The sequence below is a fragment of the Tyto alba genome, unplaced genomic scaffold (genome assembly GCF_018691265.1).
Source record: "Tyto alba isolate M040663 unplaced genomic scaffold, T.alba_DEE_v4.0 Super-Scaffold_2, whole genome shotgun sequence".
In the NCBI taxonomy this organism is placed as follows: Eukaryota; Metazoa; Chordata; class Aves; order Strigiformes; family Tytonidae; genus Tyto; species Tyto alba.
The window spans coordinates 40,079,271-40,100,634 of NW_024881282.1; the positions used below are offsets into that span (position 1 = coordinate 40,079,271).

The 21,364-nt window shown below is 35.9% G+C and overlaps 1 protein-coding gene across 3 annotated transcripts in view; it reads left to right on the top strand.

Annotated features, from left to right (window-relative positions):
• The window catches only part of NR2C1 (nuclear receptor subfamily 2 group C member 1), a 54,153-nt gene that overhangs the window by 5,525 nt on the left and 27,264 nt on the right, over positions 1–21,364 (top strand). The window contains exons 2-3 of one of the 3 annotated variants that reach the window (XM_042792846.1): positions 11,860–11,935; positions 16,510–16,617. In XM_042792846.1, coding sequence (XP_042648780.1) covers positions 11,882–11,935; positions 16,510–16,617 — 162 coding nt within the window. In that variant the 5' untranslated portion in view covers positions 11,860–11,881. Of the gene's footprint in view, positions 1–11,853; positions 11,936–16,509; positions 16,618–21,364 lie in introns of those variants that run through there. The other 2 variants (XM_033010191.1, XM_033010190.2) reach the window with 2 other exon arrangements.

Consider the following 21,364-nt stretch of genomic DNA (forward strand, 5'->3'; position numbering starts at 1 on the left):
CTCATTGAGCTTTTCTTGTAAGAAGTATTGAATGAAGTAGTGCCATTTGTTTCACAAATGTGTTTGGATTCCTTGGCTTAATTTATTATCTAGAAAGCATTGCAGAATACTCTTCTGAAGTGTTAAGAAATCTTAGTGCTTAGAACAAGTAACAGAACCCCCTAACTCTGGCACTTTTAAATAACAGAGGGATTGTTAAGTGCTTTCTATTGTATGTGTAGATATTTATTAAAGAAGTTTGGCACAGGTTATGGTGATTTCTTAATTAGTACATGATGAGTTTGAGAATGGAAATAAGAACTAGTTTCCATTGTAAGGTGCAGAGCAGCTGTAAGACCAGTGTGATGACCTGAGCTAAAATACTATATCCTTAGTTCATTTTCTGAGATCTGTTAAAATCATTTACTGCTGAAGCAGTATGACTCTAGAGAGAGATTGAGACACTTTCTTCTAAGAGGGAATGCTTTTTCTAGTTAGCTTTCCATTATATTAACCTTTGGAGCATTTCTAAAGTCATGTCAATCTTCCTGTATTTCTTTTCTGTGATACAAGAACAGAAAGTAAAGTTCACAGTAACTTCTGCAGTCATAACCAGTTAATGTGCCTGTACTTGAAAAGTATCAAAAAAGTTCTTATGTAACTTCATTAGTTTAAATGTGCATCTGATCTTCTACAGGTGGATTTAATCTAGGAAAGACCCCTGTATTAACACACATTCCGTACATGTACATAGTCATTACCAGAATCATTATGCATTCTATGCATACAGAGTCAAACTAGTTTGACAGTGTCAGCAGAGTAAGTTAAACTACTCAAATTTTACAAGCATTGTTTTTGCACCAGTAAAACTACACTGGTCAGGGTTATGACCTTTTTTTTTTTTTTTTAAAAAAAAGTAAACTGAAGACCTCTGGGGAGGACAGAATTTTTTTGTGTTGTATCTTCATACCAATGTGGTTGGTTCTTACTTATTTAAAGAGTTTTAATTCAGAATCAAGGTACTTGATAGTGAGACAGCTATACCAACAGTGCAATGTAACAGAACAAGAGATGTTACTGTTTATATCAAATGAAGAGTCCACACATAAAGAAATACTATTCATGCTACTGCTCTTAAAATCCTTAGACTATACTGGTATAAAATATTTTGAAATACTATTAGTAGGCACTTCTTACTAGGACAATTAAAGTTGTGTAACTTTTGTCCCTGGAGAAGGGTGTGAGTTAAACATTGATGTCTTCTGGGTATAACTGTACTAGTGGAGAGGTTAGTGCTTCAGATTACCAACCCTCAAATCTGCTGGCTGTTCTCGTGGGAATGTTTCCTAACTCATTTCAGTTGAAGTAAGCCAAAAACAATTTAAAAAATAAGTTACATTGGGGAAAACTCTGGCATATAAAAACTGAGGAAAAAGTAGAGTGGTTGAATTGGTGCAAGCTGGTGAAAGTTTTCCACTGACACAGTGGCTCATGGAGTGCTTATCTAAATTGGAAAACCATTGGCAATGGTGCCCGGTTCAACACCAGCAAGTTTGGGCTAATGCTGATGACAGTGATGTATTTAAAAATATTCTGACGACTCCTTCTAAAAAGGCTTGCTAATGCATTTACTAGGGGCATAAACTAACAATATTTACATAGGGTTTACGTACAGAAAGAGATTCTGGTGGCATTTTATTTGAGCCTGAAGGTTGAAAAGCGATGCAGTAAGTGCATTGTAAGTAATACAGAGGAAGTCTAATGCCCATCTTTTCTCAAAATGCCTGCTTTTAGATGCTGCTTCTAATAAAATGGGATCTAATAAATTTTTAAAATGGGGGGATTGAGGTTTTGAAAAGAGATGGATATATAATTATGTCTCGTCTGAGTTTCTTTCTCAGAGGTTTTTGAAAGAGCTTAATTCTTTTTTTGAGTGCTTGATAGTATTATTTCCCACATAAGAAATAACTTTGAGAACAAATGCAGTGATTATACTTGTAAAGCAGGTCTAATCAGTATAAATCCAGATGCTAATATTTGTGTTACTCTGTACCTAGAGCAACAGAAAAGGAGCCTTACTGTGTTGGGTATCCTTTAAGAAAGTGATTATTCTCTGGCCCCAGAAATGCACTGCTAATGAGAGATAAACAAACAGATCTTCACAGCCTAAGGGAGTACAAGGGTACAAAAGTAGAATATATTGGACAGTTGGAGAGGCAGTCATCTAATCATCTTGACAGTCTAAATGTTGTCAGTTTTGACATTGTTGTGAGCAACACATCTCCTTTAAGACAAATTGAAGGAAGGTTAGGTATTTGTTTTGTAGAGTTTTCTGAAGAGTGTTTCCAATCTTAATGACAGATCTGCAAAAAGTTGTAGAAGGAAGTAAGAGCTTAAGCAGTGAACAGTATCATTAGCTAAATGGTCATGGGACAAAGCATTTCTTATTGCTTTGTTTTTCAGAACCTTCATGGTAAAAGTAAAGGCAAACATCTTAAGTCTGATATGAAAAAGGGAAACCAGTAGAGCAATTAAGCAATAATTACTGTAAGCAACTATAGGACGCACTTGTTGATACAGTGAGCGAAGAAATTAATTTTTGCAAGAGTATTCAAAGTGAGACATAACTGAGGTAAAGTTTAATTGGGCAGTTTTTGCAAAAAATTTTAGTGCTTGATGTATTGGTAGGAGCCTTGGCTCTTCTTCCCCCTCTTGGAGTAATAATATAACTAATATTATTACAGCTCTTTTAATTGTGAGGCTTTATAAAGATCCTAAAAGTATGTGCATTTTTTCATGTAGTGTTCACTGGTCTCTCTTAGAATTCCAGCTCTTACCCTTTCCTTGTTTTAGATAACTTTAGAAAGGAAATATAAATGTAATTAGCACACTTTAACTGGCATCTGGGTAAAGTTTGGTTTGTCTTGGTTTGTCTCATTCCCTTTGAAAGGAGTATAAAGCATTCTCCAGCAAGAAACCATCAATTATTTGACTCAATCTATTTCTTCCCTATACTGGCAATAAAAAACATTTCTCCTGTGTTGCCTGATGTCTGCTTTGAAGGTGTGTGGCATGGTTTGGGCAAGCGTGGAAAAAAGAAGCACTTCTGAAACCAGGAAGATTCACATTAGATGAGAACACCTTAAAGATTACTTCCAGTTATTGAAGATCAAAACTTAAACTGTGGTGATAATTATTTTAATATTTTTCTTTACTGGGAAATCAAGGTTTGTTCTAAAGTGTTTAAGGACTATTTCCCAATTTCAGATAGCTCTGAGTTTACAATATATTCCTCATTTCATGTGAAACAATTTAGCCTTTGGGCATGTTGGCTGGAGTAACTCAGGAAAAGAAGCTTTTCAAAACATGAAATGTGCTAAATTTGTAAGTTTATATAATAGAAGAAAAAACAGCTAAAGCATTTTTTCCACTTAATTCTTTGCAGAGATCCCTAAAGAGTGATTAAGCATACCTGATTATCTGAATAAGGAAAAGGTGAACTACAAAACTTTTCCCATCTGTCCCAAAGTTAGCTTACAATCTGTTGATAGCCAGTTCTCCTTGACGTGTCCTGTCCAACCGTCTCCAGTGTCAAGATGCACAGCCTAATGTAGCTACTGCTCAGAGGCAGCCTTGCTGCTTCACACAACGGGAAGCGGAGCTTGTCTGACTCCACAGTGAGCTGTGTCAGGCAGCTGCATGGTTTCATGGTGCAGTTGACACGAATTATCAGCTCCACAGCAACAACAATGGAAAGAGAGGTTTGCCACCTTCCTAATCTTCCTTTTTTTTTTCCTTCCCTCCCTTGACTTCTAACAACATATTCTCCCTTTTGTCTGTGATGGACTGAATCTGACTGCAAAGTAAATTAGTTCAGTGGACTTACCTAGCAGGTGTTTGGTGCATTTCTGCTAGGTTAGTTTTCTGTCTTTTTAGTGAGTTGACATGTTGTAGTGTGTGGCCAGCACCGCCACAACTTGATCAGGATGAGCAGGACCTTCTCCCCCAGGATGAGCTGTAATTCTTTTCCAACTGCCTTTGAAACTATGCTCTGACTATACAAATAAGAAAAGTTTCTGCCAGTTCAGTTCCTTGAATTGACACCTCACAGCATTCTGTATACCAACGCCAGCGCAAGAAGAGATTAAATTATAAAGCAAAAATGGGGAATGGAATAAGAATGCCTGTTTTAGCGATCCATTTCAGCAGTTGAGCTGTGGCATGAAATGCTGCCTGAAAGCTTATCATTTAAAAATTGAGGTTGGTGAGTTTTTTCACCCATATATATGCTCTTCAGAGTCATGTGGTTATTTGAGGTGATTAAAGTTAAGACATTTCAGTAGAGTACCATTGTTACAAATACAGTATTTGTCAGTTACTGCCCCAGTATTTAGGTTTCATGAAGTCAAATAAAGCAAGAGCACACAAAACCTACTACTGCATGTTTATGCAACTTTAAATTGCAAGTATTAAAATGTAAACTACAACATAATTAATCTGTAAATTCTTGTCAATAATACTCTTTTATTTCACATCATGAAAAAAAACATAAGGGAATAATCCTGTAAATTCTGTCACTTTTTCATTGTATATAGTTACAAGTCACACTGGTTACAAAGTACGCGTTTGCAGTGGATGAAGTTATGCAGCAGTGCAAGCCATAGCCTCACACCATGTCAGGCAAATGAGGGAGGAGCCTGCTTTTCATTAGCTTTTATTTTAGGATGTAGGTGAATGTGACATTTGCAAGTGTCAAAGACACTAATCATTCAGTCTTCCCTTAAAGTCCACAGAAATTCCAGCTCCTCGGGCCAATATTAAGATTACAGTCTTTAAGAGCTCTAATACATAATCAAGGACTTCAGTGCGACTCTTGACAGTTAGCGCTCCTAGCTGTCATCCCACCTGGAATATACAGCTGAGCAAGGTGCTGTTGAGCCTGTTGCTGAGCACTAGTAATCTTTGCTGCATGGGATTCTAACGCAAAGGATAAAGACAGACTTCAAAATAATGCGCTACTCTGGTGATTCAGCAACCAGTTGAGAAGCAGCTCGTCCATCTGTATGCTTCAAGGGAGACGAGGAGATGGAGGATTAATTCCGTAGGGTGTTCCAAGCTATGCTGCCTCTGCTTGTAAATGCTGTTAAAGTCTGACCGGTGTTTCAGACCTTCTGAGAATGTGAATCAGTGCTTTACTCGCTAGAAGAGCCACAGTGGGACTCACTGCTAAGGTGTATTGCGTTGCCAGTTGTTCTTTTGTACCCAAAGTAATTTCACATGCTGAAGTGAAGCCAGTGTAAGATCATAACCTCATAGTCAGTATAACTTCATAGATCAGGCCTGATGTACATCAGTCTTAAGAAGTCACAGTGTTAAAAAAAAAAATCACCAGACGGCTATGGTGGCGTTTATCCATTTTAAACAGCCTTAGTTTAGTTTTGTTTACAGGTTTGTTTCACTACAGAAGTTTAAGAATGTAATGTTACAACAGTGTACATGCACCACTACATTTTGTGCCTGTAATAGGACTGTTTCTAACTTTGAGCTTTTCAACTTAACAGTTTGTGAGTCAAAGCAGTTTCATGGCGTTTCCATAAATGAATTCATTGGTATTTATAACTCAAGAACTTGACACCTCTCTAGTATATCCTCGGAAGCATGTAACCACAGGCTCAAGACCCTCAAAATCTGAGTTTGCAATGGAATAAATAAGCCTTTACCAGAAGGATGGTGCTTTGTGCCGAAAAACTCAACTACAGATATATTTTTAAATTATTATTTAGTGATGGCTTTGAATGACAAAACTTCACAAAAGTATGAAGGGCTAATACCTTCATCATTTTGTTCAAGTGATAAGTTTTCTGAAAAGAATCCAGTAGGATGATTAATGTCACATCAAAACAGGCCTCAAATTGCCAAGTTCTAGTGTGTGCATGAAAATGCAGAAAAATTGAGTACACTCTTCCAATGCATCAATTACTGTTGTAAACACTTATTAAAAAAATGCTTTCATAGCTCTTTTGTAATGTAGCAGTTGTCAGTTGGTACTGATATGAATTATATCTAGAAAAGAACCTAGTTACTGTGTTAGATTTTTTTTATATAATTGTGAAGGTATACTAACAAGTTCTGACACTTAAATGATCCCACTTGAGTCCTAGAAATTGAATTTTACATATACGTACATACATATGCACACACCTTATGCTATCAGTACATTCATTGTAATATTTTTCTAGGCAATGGATTTTTGCATATAGATTATAATAACTGCATGTCAGAGGTGGTTTGCTTAATATTTGTATTGGTTACCTACACAGTTTTCAGGGCTATCTTCTAAGTTATCAAGAGCTAGTGTACATTGTATCTCTACATGCCTCTCCAGAAATCTTCAACTGCTACTAGTAATACAGTTGTAGCAAGAACACCACTGACATGGTTAATGTTTTTATTTAAGTAGTACCCTGAGCTAAGGATCAACATGTTAATAGTCCATGCAAACTATTAAAAAATTCTTTCAATTTTACATAGCAACTCTTTATTGTGGTCTGACAATAATAGCTGCAGATTCTTACTCAAGTAAGTATATTCCTTTTCCATTGTATGTGTGCCCCATGTGCTCATGCTCAGATTTGTCTAGCTTTGACAACTTGTTCTGCATCCATGGGCAGAGTTTCCTTGTGCTTGTTCCAGGCAGCATGAAGGGGTAGGACAGCCCCAACCAATTCTTAAGGTTCCTCTTCATCGTCAGAGTTCAGTCTTGTTTGTATGTTTGAAGTACTCTTTTTCACACAAGTCTAGTTCAAATGAGAAGCAGACAGCTCTCTCAGATAAAACTTCAAAAGTTCACTTCTGATTGGTTTATGCCTTTCTGAGAGTTAGTTTCCTTATGGCTGGAGCATCATAGTTGAACACGTGTATTCCTTCCTTGCTTTACTGCAAGGTAACAACATGTTACTTTAAATCGCTTTCAGTTTTTAAGCTAACTCGTTTTAGTAAGACATCTTAGCTGTGAGGGCAGCCACATCAGGTTTAGGAGAACTAACTAGCAGGTGCAAAGTTATTCCTTAAAGCACACACGTCTTGATTCTGAAGGCTGTTCTTTTTGTTTCCTACCAAGACAACACTGCAGAATTGTGCCTCTGAGCTGCTGGTTGATCTAAGTAGCAGCACAGAATGGTTGGATGAGCAATTGAGAAGCTTTTGCTTTGGTTTGAGGTTTCTGTGTCTCAATAGGTTTGAGATGTATGGGATTCATATTTGAAGCTCATAGCTGGTGAAGTCATTACTATGATCAAGAATTTATGGAGTTTCAAGGTGCATTTCCCTCTTCTTTTTTTTCATTTTTTATTGTTAATTACTTGTAGATAGAATGTTTTTTCTTTTTCTAAGATGTACTGTCAGGTGTACAGCAAAGCATTCTTAAAAGCTGACCTTATGTGGTGGTAGAGACTCTCAATGACAGACACTTGAGTGTTTGTTATGCTTTTTTGAGGGATTGTTTTTTTTCCTGAGTGGCGCCATTTACAAGTGCTTCTTTAAAAATTCCAGTTGTTGGGAAAAACCTCCTTGAAGGTGCTTTGAATGGAGAGGTGACATTCTTCAAGTCCAGAAGTAACTGGGATTGAAGGCTTTTGTGAACACAGATTTCTCTTTCTTGGTTCTGAGAATCACATTTCAAAGAAAATCTTTTTGACCAGTAGAATTCTTGTGATTGGGGAAAGGTAGGAGCATCACTTGTTCAGGGAATATTAATCTAGTCAAGCTTTCAAACTCCATTTTAGTTTCATTAGGTTTTTCTTTAACAGTCATCACCTTTAAAGCAGTTTGATTCTGAACAGTTTGTAAAAGGATTTGCTTACCACTGCCCTTTGGCTTTTCTTCAATTTTGCTTATTTTGGGGGCATTTAGACTGTATTGTATGCAACACCTTGGAGGTTGTGGTTGAGTAGCTATTCTGTTCCAAATTCCTTCCTACTTTTTTTCTCATCAGTAATTTAGGAATCATGCAAAAATAATACATTATCAAGACAGGGAATCTCTTTTAGAAAACCTCTTCCATTGCTCTTAAGAGTAAAACAGAGTATACTTATGTTGCCCCTAACAGCAAGAATAAAGGATGCCTATGTCCCGTTCTGGATTTGAGGGAGCTGAGTGTTTTCATTATTTTACTAGTTCTGTTTGATAACACTGAATTAATAATCCTCTGAATTAATAATGTAAAAATGCCTGCTCTCTCTCATAGCCATTCGTCATGCTCACGAGAGAGATGTTGTTACAGACAGGTTTTAGCACCAATATAGAATTCTGCCATAACCAGCACAAACTTTCCCCATGCCATTGGTAAGGATTTGGCAGTATGGGAAAGAATAAAAAATAGAGCATCTTAAAGATGTGACACTGTTTAGGACTTGAAAAGGTCAATATCTGTTAACTGGAGGACTAAAATCTACTAAGGGGTTGAAATGTCTGTGCTGAACAGTATTTCTACTAGACAATACGAGGGTTAGCTATAAATAAGCTCATGTGTGTGAAACTTTTATAACTGCACTGCTTTCCTTGCATTGTTTTTAAAAGTAGCTTTGACTATTTATTAGAAAATAATACCCTTCCTAGAAATAGGGCATGAGGCAAGAAGATAGATCTCTTACGATCTCCTGATTGTACAGTACTTTAGCTTATGGACTAAAAGTCTCTGCTAGGCCACTTCACCATCATAAGTGTTGCCTGTTTTGTCCTGTGGCTGTATGTTGCTTTTTTTTATCCTTTATTTCTTGCTTATTCACCAGGTTCATCTATAAAATCCAAAAATAAGTGTGTCTAAGCTTCAAGGCTCATCTCGCAACAATTTATAGAGCTGTGGGAAAGTATGGGAGACTTCAGATGGCTTAAGATGATGTAAATTTCTCCTGATGTGGAAAAGGTGTGATCTGCAGTTTCCCTCCATCATTTGTACAGCAGTAACATTTGCATGGTAATACAGCAAGTACAAGTCATTCCTTGGGCTGAGAACTAACATGGACAAAAATAAAATTTTGCTGCTGGCTGTGAAGTCACAGATGTACTAGTACTGACAGCAGGGAGAGATGTTAGAAACTCAGGCCAAGAGATAGACTAGGACTAACCCTTTTGGTGACAGATTATTGACATGTTGATATGTTAATTTAAAGTAATTGCATGATGGAGAACATTCAAGAGAATCCTTAATTATAATTTTGCAGTGCTATAGGTATGATAGGTAAGAAGGTTTTTTAATTCCTTGTGTCTGAGTCAATTTCTGTAAAAGTTGTTTTCCAGATTTTGGCTCCCATGCAAGTTCAGTATTTGACTGCAAGCTTTTACTAGATGAGCAATAAATTAAGCTTTTCTTTTCACTGTACTGTATTGTTCATTTTCATGTGCTGCTGAGTTGGTGCAACAGAACTATAGCAGTAATAATTAGTATTCAGTATTCTTGTTGGAACATGCTAATTCTGCAGGCTGAAACACTAGGAGTTTAGAAAATAAGGTTAAAGTAGCCGTAGGCTCTGTTGGTACACATGACTAAAATTGAGAAGGTCATAATGGTACTTTGTTATGCAAAGAATTATAGGCCTGGCTTTTCTGATGGGAAGATAGTGTTGATGTAGTCTAGTTTCTTCAGGAAAAATAATGTAGAAAATGCTAGAGACAGTGATTGCAGAATGAAAGATGTTAGTGCTGTCTCAAAAGGCAAACATAGTGGAACATGTATTCTCCATAAAATTGTTTTAAACTGCCCAAAATAAGCTTTCTTGTGCATAACTCTTTAAACTAGACACTCAGTGAAGTAACACTTTAAAATTAGATAATTTTTTGTTGTGTCCTTGGAAATACCAGGACAGTAGACTTATATGGAGGCAGTCACAAGATTTTGCAAATCAAGCTGCTTTCAAAATACTGGGAATTTTTTGTAATTGCAAGCAACCCCAGTTGTTCCTGCAGCTAAGAAAATAGAGCAGTTTTGAGTTGTACAATATTCCAGGTGGGAAGGGACATCAAGAGCTCTCTATTCCAAAATCCCACTCAGAGCAGGATCAGCTCTGAGATTGGACTAGAATTTCAGCATTTTACTTAGTTTACTCCTAATTTTTTTCAAAGTATTATCGTATGTACAATATTTCTGATAAGTCAGATTGTCACGAAGCAGTAAAATCTTCCTCTGAAATAATTCTTTGCAAAAAGTACATCTCTCTTATCCAAAAGTTTGTCTGTCTTGCTAAATAGTTCTCTAATTTAAGACGTTAAGCTATTTTTTTGTACTGCTTTTTTTTTTTGTTTGTTTTTTTTTTTTTTTTTAATTAAGTGGTACTAATTTCTGGTACTGTGACTGTAAAAATGTCATATTATGTTGCTAGTAAGTATTTTATTTAAAAGAAGAAAACATCTGATAGAATACATTGGTTCTTTGAATAGTGATTGTGCTGCAGCTCACTGCATGCAGAAGTGGGTTACTAGAGTGCTCCTGCAAGGATGCTGGCATTTATTAGATCTTCTAAGGAGGTAATGCTTTTCAACATAAGCTTCAGTCTCATATGTTTTATGCATATGCCTGTCACCTTTTGCCTTAATTTAACTAACAGTGCAGCATGCTGGTGGGTTCTTAGGAATGGTCTGCAGTCCCCAAATATTTTTCCCCCCCTCCACACATTGATCAAGTTTTAGTATACTGCTGTGCATACTTCCAAGGCCTGAAATTCTTGCCCTAGTCAAAACAGATCTCTCCAATTATAAGAGCAGAATGAGCTTCAACATGAGTTTACATTTTTATTTGCATAGTTGATTGAGAAAGTTTATATATCACTGAGGTAGGAAATAGTTCCTCGGTACTACAGCTTTTCTACATATGTAGTTACTTTCATTAGTATTCTAACTTTTTGTATGCTTACACAGCACCATTTCTGCTCATTAAATAAATGAGTAAAACTTTTATACTGTGTAAAAAATCCTTTATAATGACACCATTTCTTCTTAATACAGAGGAAAATGTGTGTTGGTATTGAACATCTTTGTAACTTTGCAATGAGGAGGCTGTATAACCTGAGCTCATTGTATATTTGAAACAAAGCGAATTTAGTACAGAGACAAATCCTTTAGTGTAGGAGTACTGTCTTGGTTTATATAAGAAGTATCTATTACAGTGTTTTTAATACAGTTTTGTCAGGAAAATTAATTGTTTATGGTGCTTCATAATTTGTATATGTTCCTTTTAAGTACTGACTAGTGAATATTTGTAAATCAATACCTAAACAAACAAGGCATACGTCTGAATACTTTATACTGCATTAATGTAGTAGTGTCTGTTAAATCCTACAAAATTCTTCTTCTGAAGATTTGAACTTCTTATGCTGTAACTACAATATCGATAACAAAACAGCATCTTTGTTTTAAACATGTATATTTTCTGCCTCCCAGGTAATTCTTTCTATTAATTACAAAATTGACCTTTAGGCACTCCTGATAATACAAATAAATCGGTATGAGTTCAGAAGAAGTTAGATTTGACCCCTTTGATTCGCATTAACAAAACTGGCTCTGTTCCAGTTTTTAAGATGTTAATTATGTCCCTGCAGAGGGCTTGGTCATTAATACACCTCTCTTCTCACAAGGAGTTTATTATATTGTTGCTCTTCAGGAAAGCAGAGCGGGAAAAATAGGAAATCTCTATGTGAATTGAGTAAAAAGATACAGAAGTTTACAAATAGAAAATAAATTACTTTTATAGTATAACCAAACTTCAAATTCTGCAGGGATGTCACCTTCAGACAACTGTGAACATACTTATGTGAACTATATTTTCCCTAAGATATTTTTACTTTTGAGGCTATAGATGTTAAGCATTTTCTTTCCTTTCTTTGACAGGAAATTCTGGTGATTAAAGATCATGGCAACCATAGAGGAAATGGCCCATCAAATTATTGAACAGCAAATGGGAGAGGTACATAAATTTTGAGTCCTATTTAAGAGACATTGAATAATAAAATGTACAGACCGATATGTAAAAAAAAAACCAAAATCAAAAGAGAAAATAATTTTTCGTCTACTCAGAGCTTCCAGAAACTCTCCCATGGAAGACTAGAAGAACTTACTATGTCAATTTTAAAGTTATGCTGCAGAGTCTTTTTTATCAAAGTTTGCCCCACAGAAGTGAAGCTAAGGAAAATCTAGCAGTGTTTCCAGTAAGTGACTAGCTCTTCAGCTCTGCTTTTTGGACCTGTAGTGGTCTTCAGAGAGCTGTCTGGTTGTATAATTGCTTTTCTCACTTTCAATTACAAAATTTACAATCAAAAGAGTTGTCAATACATAGCTTTTGCTTTCCAATTAAGCAGTTGCTTCAGTTGTCATTTTCGTTTTCACTAGTAAAGCTTTGCCATGCTCTTTACTATAAAATATTTGTTGGTGTTTGGTATAAGTCAAAAGGAGGACTGAACTCTTGTTTCTGCTGACCTCTGGTTTTAATTTTCTGTAACCTGTGTGCAGAATCTGTGTACTGCAGCCAGAGAACTTCCAGAGATGCCCAGATAGTTTGGGAGTGTGGATAAGAGTATATATACTCATCTAGAAGGTTTCATCATAGCATAGGCTATTTAAAATTATCACCACTTTAAATTAGATAAAAGTAGTAACTTCTCTTAAATAAATGGTATTTTTTATCTTGCAATATCCACTTTTGGTATCTTGCCTAGACATAGACCTACTTTTCACATAATTTTAGTTCTTCTCAGTCTTGGTTTCAAATAGAAAGGTTGGAGGGGCAGGCAGGATGCTTAATTCTATTCTGAATGAATTCTTACAGCTTTTATTGATACAACATTGGAGTGTTGCTAAGGCTATCTCAAAGGACGTAAGTGATTTATGTGATATATGGTGTTGTCTTTCACCTTTAACAGTGAGAATGGTGTGTCTAGTGTAGTTTTGTTTTGGCAATATAATTCCTTGTGGAGGTCAAAATAGGGCTGTATTTCCTGTTTTGGTTTGTTGTTTTGGTTTTTTGTTTTGTTTATTTTTTTTTTCACTCGGAAAAGAGAATGGAGTGATAAATGTATTTATCCTCTGTGAGGGTTGTTTCTCAATTTCATAATGTGATTCCATGAGGCACTGAGCTGACAGTATCTCAGTGCCATAGGAGAGGAAAGTTCCTTTTTTTTGTTTCTTACCTTATTTAATTTCCGCACTAACAGTAAGCTAACCCAACCAAAACAAGTGGACATGGAAACAAGTGGAAAATGGGTTAGTGTGTGGAGTAGGGTCTGAGAAGGCTTTAATGAGTACCAGAGCCAGCGTAGAGGAGATGGCTGGTAGCCAAAGGAAGGCAGGGGAGAAGATGAAAGCAGTGGAGGTGCAACACTGCAGAGCGCTGTTGGTTGCTTCTGTTCATGGTGAAACTGCAGCCTTACAGTTTTTATGGATATCATTCTGTCATCAGTGCAGATTAGGATTTGTCCTTTAGCAAGGTTTTACTGAACCTGAGATTGTCACATTTTATTTGGCAGCAGTGCGGCTTCAGCGTTCCCCAGTCCTCACTTAGCCACTTACTCTCACACTGTGCTAGTCTTGCTCATGTAAGCTCTGTATGTTATTGTGTGGTGGACAAAACTGGAAAAAAAAATATGGGGTAGTGGAGGAAGGTCTTCTCTCTCCCAGCTGGAGTCAGTTCTCTTATCTGGTACAAGGTGCAGCCCAACCTGGCACATGGTTAGAAGGACTGAAAAGCATCACCCAGGGCATTGCAAGGTGGGACTCTGTAAGCCAAAATTACTGTGAAAGCTTCATGCCATGCCTGAGTGCACTGTCTGAAAGGTGGAGTCAGCAAGGAGAGTGGTCTTACAGGGGCCTTCATGTAATAGCTTACATTCCTACCTACTGGCTGTATTTGCTTGGATGTGTTTGTGTTTGATGTAATATTGGAAATCATAGTTTAAGGTCTAAGTATTTTTCTAACATTTGTGATTCTCTTGAATTTTGAAATAGTTTTAATGGAATTTACAAGAAAAATTCACATGTAGAACATGAAAGGAAAAAGAGAGGTGTTCCCATTCTGAGGAGGATGGAAGGTACTCCTGTATCTCATTGAAGTATTGGTCAGAAGTGTTATGTGACACAGATTTTGGTTTCTTTATAAGACTAATTCTTGTTCATGAAGCATTTTAAAGGACAAAACTATCACAGACAGTTTTATGATGCTGTTCACAAACAGTTTTGTTAATTTAGGGCTTTTTTTCCATAAAAGCAAAACTTAATAAAAAAATAATATAGCCTTGCCTATATGGAGCATTGCACAATGTTTATATTTTCTCACATTCCACCAACTGCTGATCATCTTTTGCTGAGTGTGAGATAACACATATTTCTACAGCAAGATCACATTCCTAGATTCATGTAGAGAAGTTGTCTGTCAGGAGGCTGCTGCAATCTTCTTTCTTTATTCTGTGGCTGGGTACACTAAGTATATAGTGGTTTCTTTCCACAGTCCTGCCAGGTAACAGTAACAGAGAAAACCTACATATTTGTTGAAACAGAGCCTGTCATACACATACAAAATACAATTTTTAACAAATACTGTGGTTATTCTTACCGGCTTTTTTTTTTTTTTTAACTGCAAGAAAAAACTGTATTCTATATAGAAGTAAAACTGTCAAGCTGATATTTTGTGAGGTTGAAGAGCACTTTTACCTTGCACAATAAATAGATAGTGACATTTTAAGGGAGCAAGCATAAAGCAGTCCTGGAATATGCAGGTTATTTTGTAAAGCAAATGTAAATTCACATAAAACTCCAATTGCCTGTAAATCACCATGTGTACATGTCATCTGAAAAGCTGATGCAAAATTTCAAACTGTAAATGTTGCTGCATAATGAACTCTTCTTTGTACTTTACTTAAGCAAAGAAGTAGCTGAATTGTTTTAATATGGAAAGTATTCATACTCACGAAAAATTGGGTATTTTTAGACAGCAGTGTTTGAAAATTACTTGGGCGGTGGTTTGACAAGCATTTCTTTTGATGGTGCTGATAGGTTAAGCGATCCCTCCAGCATCTTAACACCACTCTCTCATTTGCTCTGATGCATCTGCTTCCGAGCGTTATGGAGCTCTGGATTGAAGGTTTGATCTATGCTAAGAATAGCCTTTTTTTGTCTTGGGCTGGCTGTTTGTTGGGCTGTGTTTTAAACTGCATCAGTGTCCTATCCCAGATCACTGAATGACTAACCAGCCAGTTTTACCTACCAAACTGAAGGGATAACAGCAAGTAGTTTGTAAGAACTGAGACTGGTACCGAAAGTGATGCCTTTTCGGGTAAAATTTCAAAATCAGTTTAGGCTAATGGGAGCTTATTTTTCTGCTGTAAGGGGAAGTCCTGCCACCTTTTCCCTCTTCTCATACTTTCCTCCAGCTGCGTGTTCTTGCCTCCTTTCTTCTGCTGCTGCTAGCTTTTACATGGTGGTGAGGTTGCAAAATTAGGAAGCTGATCCAGGAGGAAAAAAAAAATGCTCCCAACCCCTTATGAAGCAGTACATTTATTGTGATAGAGATATATAGTCTCTATATTAATTCGGGGGGGGGAGGCGCAGACAGTTGAAGAGGACCATTTTTATTATGGTGTAAATACTGGGAATTATTATTGATACAGAATTGCAGGGTGTTCCAGAGTTTTTGAACTGCAAAATTTTGGGGAGTTACTTGGGAATTTAAGACAGAAATTTCACTTTGAAAGTATCTGTAAACTCTGTAAAGACAGACTTTCTTTGTACTACAAAATGTCCAGCCTTTCTGATCAAGCCTCTGCAAATAGCAGCTGTACTTCTTAATTTTTGTTGACAAATAATGTAATGAATAGTACCTTCCCCCATATACCTTTGGCTATAACATGTGAAGAATTTTTAAAATACTGATAATTGTTAAAGCACTTCCACAAATTGTGTCTGAAAGCATTCACACAGGCATTTAAGTTTGTTTTAAGATACACTGCTTGCCAACTTCATGCATTTCATTAATTCTCTCTAACTTTTTTGATAGTTTTTCAGTATAGAATTTTCTTGTTCTGTTTTTGCTGCTTTAACAGATAAACAGAACAGAAAAGGCCAATTGCTGTGTTGTCCACATTCTTTTCACACTTTAAGTAAGCCATTAACGTAAAAATATTTTAGTGTAAATGTAGCACAGCTATGATGAAAGGTATTGTGTCTTATGAACATCAACAGTAATAAATATTCAATCTGATTGACTTATGTGGACTTGTCAACAATGAATTGTTTTGCTTGTTTCTAATTTTCAATTGGAAGGTATTTCAAAATGGGTTTATAACAGTGAAACAATTTTCTAACTAGCAAAATGAGTCCATTAGATTAGATGACAAGCATTTGCATTCCTTATGCACTGTCAGATCTTCCATAGCTTTGTGCAGAGAAATCAGAAATTGGTAAAACCTTAAGGTTTCATCCATTAAGCTACTGTATCCATCCTTGACATGGTATATGCATTGTCAATCAATTACATTTGTTTCTTCTTTCTAGATTACCCATTCCCAGGAAGCTGTTACACAAACACTAATGGATGGGACACCACAACGAATACAGATTGTCCCTGCAGATTCAGGCCTCTCTTTGCCTCAGCGTATACAGGTATGCTCCATCTGACATACTTTAAAAGCAGAAATGAACTTTTTAATTTTGCCAGTTTTCACATACGGTTCTTTTTTATTTGCATTATATTATTTACTTGAAAGTAAATATTCAGCTCTGGCAGAGACCATTTCTATATAAACAGGAATAAAACATCATGCCAGTGTTTCCCTCATTTTTTTTCTTTTTTTTTTCTCCTAAGAATTTTAAGATTACAGAAAACTTTAACTACTGAACATAAAAAGACCTTTCACAGTACTGTAATGATACTGCTCTTTAGAAGCTGAATAATTTTTGGTAATTTACTTTTTAGATTTGGTAGTTCAACTGAGTTGGAACATTTCTACATTTTGGATCAGGGAGGGAGGGAAGTACTGCATTGTATCATTGATACAAGTCATGAAAAAGTGCAAGGCAACCTAATGTCTGAGAAGGATATTAGTTTTTGGTTGTCTCAACCAATGTTGTATGTCCCATTGTGCTAATTCATAGCCTGGCCAGGTGATAATCTCCAGTTCAAGTAAGGGTATGAAGTTCTTGGCGATGTAGGTAGTTAAATCAACACAGAGGGGTGTATATGGAGATTAGGAGGATTTGAGGAATTAAATTTTATATTTTATCTCTTAAAACTCAATGCAAGTCCTTGTAAATGTTTTATTTTTAAATTTCATCCTAGAGAAAAATACCAACTGCAGAAGAAATTTTAAAAATATTCTCATATATATGTTGTTGCATACAAAAACACTCATCTAGCAAGCCAGCTGCTAGTATAATCTTGGCTGCTTTTTCTTTTGCTGGCTCCACTCTTCAGTATTTTCTACTGTTTTTTCCCGTTTCAGTTCATTGTGTTCAAGCTTTCAACCTTCCAAAACTCTTCACAACCGCCCCTCATAAATGATCTTTTGGTTTGTTTTATCACCCCTTACCTGTGCTCTAGTCATGGTACCAGTCAGACCTATCCAGTAGATCTTTACTCTTTCAGCTACTTCTACTCCTTTTCTATGCTTTGTGTACAGCTGTACCATTAATTTATGTTAATCAATTAACCATCATCTGTTTATCCTCTGTTTTCATTGTCGATACCCATAAGCTATGATGTCACTGTAGCGTGAAGCCATTTTATGTAATTTCAGCATCAAGGTCTGCATGTGGGACGACAACATATAAACCCATAAGCCTTTAGTGTTGAACAGCAGGACAGCTGTGTTGGTTCAAAGCCAGTGGCAGACTTCTAACCTTACTGTGTCAGCTTGTTTTGCGGGAGGAGAACTACTTTCAGTTAGGCGCTGTAATTACTGCAAATAGGATGAACATGGAAGAATTGTATTTCTAGGGACAAGGACCTTTATATAGTTTTTCCTTGTCTCATGGAGCTGGAAGATCACTTGTTTCTAACACAGCTACTTTGTCCCTTGTCTTTTTTCACCATACTCATTGATTCTTACTTCACAATAGATGGTGAGCACTTCGGGGCAGTGGTTGTCTCTTGATATGTGTGGAACAGCCCTCAGACAAATGGCATCCTTCTTCCAACAGGCATCTACAGGCATGTCACCAATATCAATAAATTACATCTGAGATAAAACTTCGTAATGAAAACTCTCCTCAAAGCAGAATTTATGTGAAGAGTAAAGTACTTTGTAGGAACAAATGCATAACAGTGAAACGTTCAAAATGTTAAATTGATTAATTTTGTGTTTATATTTTCAATCTCTTTTTTCCTTTATTATTGTTAAATGCACATAAATAATTATCTGAAATCTTGAAATACAAAATCCTCAGTAAAATGTTCTTTAAAACATGTTTCATTAGTCACCTGTTTTAGGGAATGCTAACATTTCTCTAGGATAAAAGTTGAATGTCACATTTGTTGTTAAACAGACATTTCTGTTCAAAACCGGCTCAGTTCAACAGGTGTATTAGTCCTCTGTGTTTAGACTTTTTTTGTTCCTAAAATATGAACACAGAATTATTGAAATATTTAATTTACTGAAATTATGTTCAAATGGAAGTCAAAATTTGTTAATGAACAAGGCTTAAAAGCAATAAAGGAAAATACTATCCTCCATTCTAATCAGGATGGTTAATTGAAGTACATCAGGGAAGTGTATTTTTTAGGCAGACAATCCTGAATTAATATATTCCTGTTTTATAACATTACCCCTTTAGTGATATTGAGTTTCAGATTATTAAGGAACATAATGTGTTGTCACTGAGCCCTGGTGGATTCCCTTGAGAAGATAAGTGGTTTTCTTTTTCCCTCTGATTATTTTTTGTTCTCTTATCTCAACATTTAGGTACTGCAAGTTGTTACATTTTGAACTGCTCCACTTGTCAGAGTCCCATTGCGATTTAGGTGGAAACAGTTTTTGTGGGTGTATGGCCATAAGAGGTCAGCTGCAGACAGACTGTGCTTGTTTAAACTGCTTTCTCTTACGCCTTTGTCAGTTGTCAAATGCTTGACAGCTGCAGAAACCATTTCTGTGGATAGAATAGCTTTGTATGGCTATTAATGTAACACTATGCCTACTATATCATGTAATGAAAACTACATGGGCATCTTCCTAGAATTTGAAGAATTGGGACACTATTTGTTAAATAGGTGAATTGTGTGAAGTAGCTGTGGTTCTGCCTACTGTCCTGCCATATTTACCTACAAATACATACCTTTTTCAAATTATGGAGCTGAACTACTCTAGGAAAAAAAATAATTTAGCGTATATACTCCCAAAATAATTTCAACTTTAGTTCAAATTTGTATCTTCACTGTTTGGGACATGCTGGTTTTTGAATTATTTTTATACTATACTTTGTATAAACCTAACTAAAAGTATGCTTAAAAGTATATGCCTTTTTTGATGTCCACATAGTTGCACTTTTAAGTTTCAATGGGCAGACAGATTTTAGATAAGCCTTTCAAAGAGCAGGTCTGGAAATTCAAGAAACAGCACAGTATTCTGTGGTTGGCTTTTGTACATGTATGGACACTGCTGAGGATAACATACATTGCATTTGTCCTCATCCCAATAGAGTAGATGTGTTTGGAGAGAAGGGGAAGGGAACATCAGCTACTTTGAAAATAGCCAGAAATGACACAGGAGAAATAAAGATTGTAAATGATGAAAAACTGAATGGAAGGAGGAAGTTAAGCAAAGAAGGGAATTAAAAGGGCAAGGAAGTTTACCTTCTAAAGAATATAGAACCAACATAAAGGAATTTGAAAGGAGAAATAAGGGACTGCTGTAGTCATTTGTGGTCCTGGACATGTGGATTTCTGAGAAAACTGAATAGAAAACCCTGTATTAATCATGTTTATAACTATTGTGGGGGTTTTGTATTGTCTTCCCACACTGCACTCCAAATCTCATGATTTATGTTCTTCTCTTATATCTTTAGTGTCTGGAATTTTATCATCTTACCTGGACTTCTCTCAAAAAAGCTTTTAATTGTGTTTTGCAGAGAAAAAAATGAAATTTGATATATTAAAATGTTTATTGCAAAAGGCCACTTGAAGGAAACACATTCCTTTTGTATAATTTGAAACGCATAATTTCTGAATATTTTAAAGTGGCAATACTGCCTTATAACTGCTGAAATTACTCAATGATTTATATCTCTCACTACCTATCTTTTTAAAACATAAGGTATACACAGGTTTTTGAAACAAATGTAAGTTTACTGAACATTTAGAGATAGCAATAAGCTAGTTGTGAAGGTGCATTAACAAAGTTGATAAAAACATGTGAAATTATGCCTCATTCAGTTTCTTTGTGCCTCACCTAGAAAATATAATTAATATTGCTGTCATAATTACATGAAACTAGTTATGATAAGGGTTAGACCATGAAATAGGCAGTCAGTAATAAGGACTGTATACATGTTAGAGGTAGATAGATGGACATAAATGTTTGGTTACAGGTTAAAAAAAATTAATAAGAGCTCCTTTATTGATCTGTAATTAAAAAATAGTTTGCAGGAAACAGTTTTTGTAGGATGATACCACTTAATCTCCAGAATAAACTAGGCAGTCTTCCGTATAGTTATTTTATAATGGATTTATTACAGAAGATATATGGAATCTTGGTTATTTTCTCTGAAGATTCTAAGCTTCTGACAAGTTGGCAAAAAAAGGAGTTTAGTTGGGGATTATTTAATAAACTTCTGCTTTATTTCTGTTTGAAAATAGAGATAAAATGGAAAAAAACAGTCTGTAGGTCTGTTCTTGAATATGAAATGAAACATGAAAATAAGCTTTTCTTTTACAAAAAGGAAAAAGTGACAAGGAGAGAGGTTCTGGCTTACTTATTTAGGAATATATATGTAAAAAAAAAAGCCCTCCAAAAAATGAAGCCTGAAATTATATACACAGGCGCAACAAGATTATTGCTTTTCTTGCTGTTTGATGCTTACCTTTTTTACTTGGAAGTCTACATTAATGTTTTTAGGAAGTTTTTTGTTAAGCAGCAAAGCCTGAGAGGTGCTAAGTACTTCACGTGATATGCAGTGAATTCAAGAGTTAAGATTTCTCATAACCTGATGGGTTTTAGGGCTGAGCTACAGACATACCTCAAATTCTGGATGCTAGAACTGTCAAGGGTTTCAGTAGTGTTGTAAAAGCATGGGCCAGTTGTAAAGCCTGGGTATGAACTCAGGTTTTGACTTCAAACACTCCTGATTAAATTGTGTTTTAAATACAGTGAAAACCTGAGGTTTTGCCTGAGATTATTTCACTCTTGTGTGACAGAAG